We start from the raw sequence: 7,607 nt of genomic DNA, 5'->3' as shown, positions 1-7,607 counted from the left end.
GCCACACCTACTTTTATTATCAGTATTTTAATTACTAAACATCAACGGCACTGGGCAACTGCCATTCATACCATTGTGGCCGTTTGGCCATTGCACGGTTATTAGCCCTTAGCCGTTGCCTAGACCGTTGCCTAACCGTTGCTCTGCCGTCGGCATCGGGTTGCCGTGGCGATAGAGCTTGTGGTTTTACTCGTAGTGTGTGCTTTTGTTGTGTTAATGATATCGAGTATCACTTCAGGCAGAGTTGTAACTAGCGTCCGTTGTGTGTTTAGAAGGAACGTATTTGTCGGTTGCGCTGAAGAATTAGAGATGACCATTTGTTCATCGTGGAAGCCTGAATGAAACAGTGCCAATGGTTAGCGCACATCCCTCTTTAATTTTCTTTGTTGTGAGGTAAGACGTTTCACTGTTTTTGATGCTTATACAGTTGTGGCCGGAGTGGTTATGTCTAACTATTTTGCTTGTGATTGTTAGACTTTGGTGTATAATTTTGGAGCGTTTGTCAAACAGCGTATGCTGAACATCGGCCTCCAAACCTGTGCAGTACGGAACGTTCAAATTTGCGCACACTACACGACTTTGATTGCCACTTCAATAAAGATTGCATTATATAAATGAAACTACAAACTTTTTTTTTTTAGTAAATTAAGGTATCAAGTATTCCGACATCTATTGAAACCAAGGAAAGCAACTAAAAAAGTTTGCAAGGGAACAAAATTTTTCAATAATTTCCATTGGGCAATAATTTAAAGTAAACAGTCCTCCAGTGTGAGGGCCGAAGCATCAAATTTCTTCTAATTTTTTGGTCGGCGTCTATCGTGATTTCTTGATGAACGGAAAGTTGTTCCAGTCGCTTTCCTGCAGCCTTAAGCGGCCTGCGTTGTCTTGTCTAACAGCCGCATAAAAAAGTGAACAGAAGTTTCGATATATATAGTCTTCATTTCCTGGGTCACGCAGGCAAATTAGAACGCGAGATTCAATGTAATCGTCGCGGTTGAACTAAGGGGCCAAATTGATCGAAGTAGGCGTGCCATGCTGCGCTTGATAGCTCGGATCTGTGAGCTGGGCGCAATGCACTTGTGGAGGTCATTTCACGGGGGCAAATAAATGTGACTGCTTTTAGTCTCCATCTTGAGTATGTTAAGATGTGCTGCTGTTCTGTACGTAACAGGCAATGTCAACAAAAATTGAGGATGAAGACTTGGATGCTGGTGAGCAGTCGGGAGACGAAGAAGATGAAGAAGGCGGGCTGTCCAAACGTCGTGGTGCAGGCCGAAGTGTCACATTGAGCATGCTGATGTCTGAAGGCATCCTTCAGCATGGCGAAAACGTTCTGTCCATTGACTATCTTGTAAGTGGAAACTTTTCCATGTAGTGGCTTGCAGTGGTGTCTCATAAATTGCTATAGCCTCACTTTAGTTGAGGCTACCTCCTATTGGAACTTAATTGCAGGCTTGATACATGGCTTAGCATATGCATTTTGATAGAAGTGAAATGCAAAACCACATGCACACACACACTTGTTTCAACCCATCTTTAAAGCATGAGGGTGTCCAAGTACAGTTTTGTCTTTGGGCTTCAAGAAAACCCTCGCGCACTCGTTATCACAATGAAACCCCTCCCTGCCCCCCTTATTTTTTAACATTCGACTTCCCTTACCCTGCTCTACTCAACCCTTATACTCCTGCCCCATAGCCCTTATACTCCTCCCTGTATATAAATGCTGTCAAGAAAATATGAAGATAAGTTCTGTGTACGAAGGTTTGTCCTTTGTACTAAAAATGCATTGAATTAGGATAGTGATTTTGGTGAGTTGGTCCACACATGTCTTCCCCCAGTCCAGTGTTTTGTACTGCATTCACATCATGCAGAAGAGTCCCCTTGTCGAAATGTAGGCTGTTGTCAAGATGTTTGACCACTGTTGATCACTTCAAGTCTCCATCTTCTGCTACCATCACTGCAGCAGAAAGCTTATTAGAAACTCACTATTATCACTGGCCTAATGGGCGTCATTTCCTGAAGAAATGCCTTTTCAAAAATAATTCGAAGGCAACAAAGATTTGACTACCTTGTGCGAATGCATTTTGCTGGGTAAGCTACCTAGCATGGTGCGTTAATGTGATTGGCTTGCAGAAGTTGGTGCAGCCACTCATGTCAGCTGCACACGTGCCAGAGGTCGTGACCTGCACCAGCTAAAGCATTTCACATAGTTAAAAAGATATTGCAATGCTGTAAAATTCTCAGCCGTTTCCTGTAATGTTTGATATGAAAGTGTACTATCTTCTCATTTGAAATTTTTGGGCATACTTATTACAAACTTATTGGATTAAATATTATGGGTTTTACATGCCAAAACCACGATCCGATTATGAGGCACACCACAGTGGGGGACTCTAGAAATTTGGACCTCCTGGGGTTCTGTAATGTGCGCCTAAATCTAAGTATATGGGTGCTTTCGCATTTCCCCTCCATCGAAATGCGGCTGCCGTGGCCCGAATTCGATCCCGCGACCTCGTGCTTAGCAGCCCAACACCATAGCCACTAAGCAACCACAGCGGGTGTACAAACTTATTGCTGCAATGTTTGTGGATCAGTAATTTAATTTTACAATAAGGATATCTTTGATTCCTAAAGATATGTCCTAGAAACCCTAAGATAGCCTATGCTTTGCAATATGCATTGTCTATTGCTAGAAAAAAATTTAGATGCCACACAGCAAAATCACTTTGTAAAGGCAAAGAGCAGTAAAAGGAGTACTAGCTGACACAAAAGACTGGATTATTATTATTATTATCTGTTAGGTAGCTCTAGGTCCTGATAAAGACGGGTCCGCTTGTCAAAACGTTTGCCCCAGAGACATCCCTTAAAGCTGCTTCACATGCTTCAACTGGAGCAAAAAAAGCATCGGTGCAGTTGCACGTGTTGTGATGCTATGTTTAGAGGGCTCATTTCACATGATTACGATTGTAATAATGTGGCTGGTGCGATGCCTAACCTGACCCAGGGTTGCTTGTTGCCAGATTTTATGGCATACACCGCATAATTTTTCAAATGTAATGAAAAAAAACCTGTGCATTACAATATTATTTACCAGTCTTTAATAGGAGCAAATAATATGTGTGCTTTGTAATTTAAAAAGTTTTGACATTTAAATCGGTTTTGAAGTGCGCAACAGCGGTTCCTGAAGTTCAGTGCAAGGAGACGTGGAGGACGTAAACAACTAGTCGTTCAGCACTGTGTGTTGTCTCATGTCCCTTCTAGGTCCGTGTCATTCTGCCTCTGCTACAACAAATTATAAGAGAACCTATTGAAAAATCCATATAGCTATCCTCATCGCATATACAGTATTCACCATTTGGCCGCAGCAAAGTGGTCATGTCAGCGCAGAGAGGCTCTGGTGCTACTCATGCTTAGCGTCAGCTTCTGAAGAAATTATGTATGTATATTGCTTGTAATTGCGCACAAGCGGTGCCTGCTTCTAACCCTATTCTTGCACCAAACTTAGCAGCAAGCACCAATCCGAAAGCTCACGTCTGCCCCTGAGTGAGTGAGTAAAAACTTTATTTTAAAAAATTAATTAAGGCACGATGGTTGGGGCCCCTATTACAGGGCCCCACTAGCATGAGTGGCTCGCTGGGCTTAGTTCCGAAGAACCAGTTGGCTCTCGTGGCCTTCATCCGCAAGCCATGCCTCCCACTGCCCATTCCTCATTAGTGGATGTTTGTGTATCATGGGGCTGTCTATGAGCAGAGGCCTCTTGGGGCACTCCCATGTGATGTGCTTTAGTGTGGGTGTGTCTGTGCACCACGGCCAATCGTCCGTGTACTTCATGGGATGTATTCTGTGTAGGTGCAGGTTGGGGTATGTCTTCATCTGAATACAGCACCAGTCAATCTCCTCTTGGCTGTTTAAATTCGAGTGAGGGTGTCCAAAACATTGCTGCGCCTGTCTTTGCTGTAAGAGGATGTCACGAGAATTCGGTGGGAGGTTGTCGCTGGGCTAGGTCGTTGCTTGGACGTTTAATCCTCCAGCAATACGGTCTGCCCTAGCGTTCCCTGCCAGTCCCTCGTAAGCTGGACACCATATGATAGTGTGGTGCCTTCCTAGTTTATGGCCTAAAATTTTTATTATTGATTGGGGTGCTGTCCCATTTAGAAATAGGCGGCAAGCTGCTTGCGAGTCAGGTAATACGACAGCCGAATTGGTTTGGCGTCCTGAATGGCCAAGACAATTGCTGTAGCCTCTGCCACGCATGCTGAGGAGGCTTTGAAGGATGCCGTTATTATGTTTTGACACAGAGACTACGGTGAAGGTGTCAGAGCTGGTTCGACTAGCATCTGTGTAATATACTCCCAGCCCCGTGCCGTAACGTTTGGGAAGAGTCTTTGCTCTTGCACTGCATTGTCCGGGATGGTACTTGGGATGCATGTTTTTGCGAATTGGGGCCACCATAATGTGTGATCGAACGTTGTGGTCTCTTTATGCCGTTTCCTCTCCGCAATACTGGGGTCTCAGGGTAAAGCCTAACATCGCCAATATTTCCCTGCCGTGAGTTGAAGAACAAAGTTGTTCTTTTTGAGCAGATAATGGTGCGACTGCATACTCATCAAAAGTATTGGGCAGACCTAGTCCCTCGAGTCTCTCTGTGCTAATGCATTTGGGAAGACCTAGGATGGTTTTGAAGGCTTTTCTTATTATTGTGTTTGCCTGTATTATCTCTTGGTTCGTCAAAGCCTGATGTGGAAGGGCATATGTGGTGCAGCTAACTACAAATGCGTGGACCAGGCTCATAGTTTCTTCCTAAGTTAGGCCGTCTTTGCTTCTTGCCACTCTCCGTATCATTCTTGCTACGTTTCCTGTGACCCCCTTTAGTTTTTTTAGGATGTGGGATGTTCCAGGGTTTTGCTGTATCCGCATCCCCAATATTCTGAGTGTCTCCACTTCTCGAATCAGCGCTCCTTCGAGTCAGAGTGATTCGCACCCAGTCCTTCTTTTTTGCATATTTCGCATGCACCTGAATAAATTCCAATTTCTCGGGCATGCATGCCATGTGCACTGCCCTCGCGTATTCCACAACTGCGTCTATAGCCTTTGGAAGAGTTTCTTGCTTGTCCCCATAGAACCCCTGGTGAGCCCACAGCATGATGTGAACAGCATATATCGCACAGCTGAGACTCTGGTGTTTATCTAGCTCCAGGGCTAGCTTTCTCGTCCCCACATTAAATAGCAGTGGAGAAAGTAAAGAGCCTAGGGTTCCTCTGTCAGGACAGCTGGAGGTGTCGGGCCTCAGGGAGCCTAATCCACTTGTAGCCGTACGGTCACTGAGGAACAAGGGCACGTAGTTATAAATTCGTGTTCCGCTGACCGCTTCCAGTCCCTCCAAAATAGTGTGGTGGGAGATGGGTTTAAAGGCCTTTTTGATACCCAATGCCAATACAAATTTATTGTCCGACCCTCTGTTTGGGTGCAGGACCTTGTACTTTAGTGGTAGAAAATGTCCTGTGCCGAAACGTGGCGTCAGAAACCGAACATGTTGGAGGGGAAGATGTTGCCCCTGAAGGAAGGCACAAATGATTTGTGCGTGATTACTAAACGTGCGATAGAATTTGTGTTGTGAACTTAATCTTAGTGCTAACCTGGTTCCTCCATCGAGGTGCATGTGCTGTAATTATGTATAGAAGTTCTTTCTGAATATTTCGGAAGGCTTTGCAAAAGCTGACACCACACGTTTTTTAGGAGCTGCAGTAACTTACGTACGTAGCATGATAACATTCTAACATGCATGGGTGTCATCTACTTGTCCCGTGTCCCTGTTAGCAGACTGTGAATCTGTATCAAGAAGCTTTAATCTATATGCTGCAATACATAGCGCAGTGGCATAGCCCCACTGCAAACATTAAATGCGTTGTTAGGTGTACACTTGTTTTTTTAATAACAAAATAGAGCGCTAGAATTTTGTATTCATTGTAGCAAGCATAAAGTAGGAATGCAACCATAACCATTGGCCAATCTCGTTGATATGCGTGTGCTTCTACTTGCTTCAACACATTAGTTGAAGGAGGTAGAACACAGTGGGGCTGAAAACCCTAGCTTACCATAAGCCTATGCAATGGGAGCAGGTATTATCGTCCCTTTGGTGGAAATTAAAGCAAGCATCCCAATCTGTTAAGCTAGACCTGTACATGACCTATATTAGACCAATGCTAGAGCATGCTAATAGGAGCCATTTCAAACTAGAGTTCGACAAAAAAGAAAGTGCAAGGAAAGCGCCCAGGTACACTTTAATCTAGTATTCCAGAGTGAATTGTATTTGCAAAATTTTATGCTTGCGTGAATTGCCTGCATTAACCCAACGCTCAAAACAGGGGAAACTGATTCCTGTTCTTGCTGTTGAAAAGGTGCTTGAATGTCAATAGCATAGTACTACATATTGTTCCGAGGGAAAGTGTGAACCATTGACAATATCTCTAAGCTTTTATATCGGCTTTCTTCATGAACAGTAATGAAATAAAACTGGTTACCCTTGCAAATTTCAGAATCCGAACATTGGAAAATTTTTGAGGAGACCACATTAAATTTTTAAAATATTGACAATAAAAAGTGTGCCTAAGTACAGACTGAACACACTTGAGTGGTTAAGTGGCCGGCTGCAAATGTGACAGCAAACCGTAGCTACTAACACGAAGTAACTGCTAGGTTCTATGTGTGTTTCTCCTATAGCCCATGGACCTGTTGGCACGCTTTTTTTTTTTTTTTTTTGCAATAGGTGGTGGCCAACTCGGCTGAAATGCAATTCCATCTGTACATGTATTTAGCATTCATGTGCATCTTATTATGTGCATTTGTTTGTATCATGTTCTCGATGGTTGTACTTGCAGTGATGTACAGGGTCTGTTCTGAAAGTAGTAGGAGACCCTTTTTTTTTTAATTTTATTCGTGAGAATAGCACAGACGACTAGAATTTTTCAAAGTAGCACCCTTCCACATCTGCACACTGCTGCCAACGAGTTTTCCAGTTTTCGTATGCCTCCAGGAACGCCTGGACCGGAATGCTGTTTAGCTCCCTCGTCATGGCCTGTTGAACCACCTGTACTGATCCGTGATGCTTCCCGTTGAGTGTCGATTTTATTCTTGGGAATAGAAAAAAGTCTGGTGGGGCCAAGTCGGGGCTGTAGGGAGGCCGAGGCAGTGTTGCCACCTTGTACTGGGCAAGATATTCCACTATGCGGAACGCTGTGTGGCTTGGCGCGTTGTCATGGTGCAGCCGCCAATTGTTGGCGATGGCTGGGCAGACACAAACAATGCTTTTTCGCAGTCTTTTGCGGACTTCCACGTAAAAAAACTGCATGAACTGTTTGTCCAGGTGGTATGAACTCTTTGTGGATGACTCCATCTCGATCAAAAAAGCAAGTGAGCATGGAGTTTTGCTTGGATTTGCTCATTCGTGCTTTCTGCTTTCTTGGGGTGTGGGGAAGAAGGGGTGTGCCATTCTGAGCTCTGCCGCTTGCTCTCCGGGTCGTAATCAAACACCCACGTCTCGTCTCTGGTCACTACATTGTCCAAAAAGTCGGGGTCCTCATTCACATGATGAGGCAGATAGATCCTGG

General features: G+C 44.3%; 1 protein-coding gene across 2 annotated transcripts in view; it reads left to right on the top strand.

Moving 5' to 3' along the window:
- The first annotated feature begins 101 nt into the window (after positions 1–101).
- LOC135901263 (MPN domain-containing protein-like) overlaps positions 102–7,607 on the top strand; it is a 59,441-nt gene continuing 51,935 nt past the window's right edge. The window contains exons 1-2 of one of the 2 annotated variants that reach the window (XM_065431008.2): positions 102–355; positions 1,172–1,351. In XM_065431008.2, coding sequence (XP_065287080.1) covers positions 353–355; positions 1,172–1,351 — 183 coding nt within the window. In that variant the 5' untranslated portion in view covers positions 102–352. Of the gene's footprint in view, positions 394–1,171; positions 1,352–7,607 lie in introns of both variants that reach the window. The other variant, XM_065431009.2, reaches the window with a different exon arrangement.

The sequence above is a fragment of the Dermacentor albipictus genome, chromosome 1 (genome assembly GCF_038994185.2).
Source record: "Dermacentor albipictus isolate Rhodes 1998 colony chromosome 1, USDA_Dalb.pri_finalv2, whole genome shotgun sequence".
In the NCBI taxonomy this organism is placed as follows: Eukaryota; Metazoa; Arthropoda; class Arachnida; order Ixodida; family Ixodidae; genus Dermacentor; species Dermacentor albipictus.
This window is presented reverse-complemented; position numbering and strand designations above follow the sequence as displayed.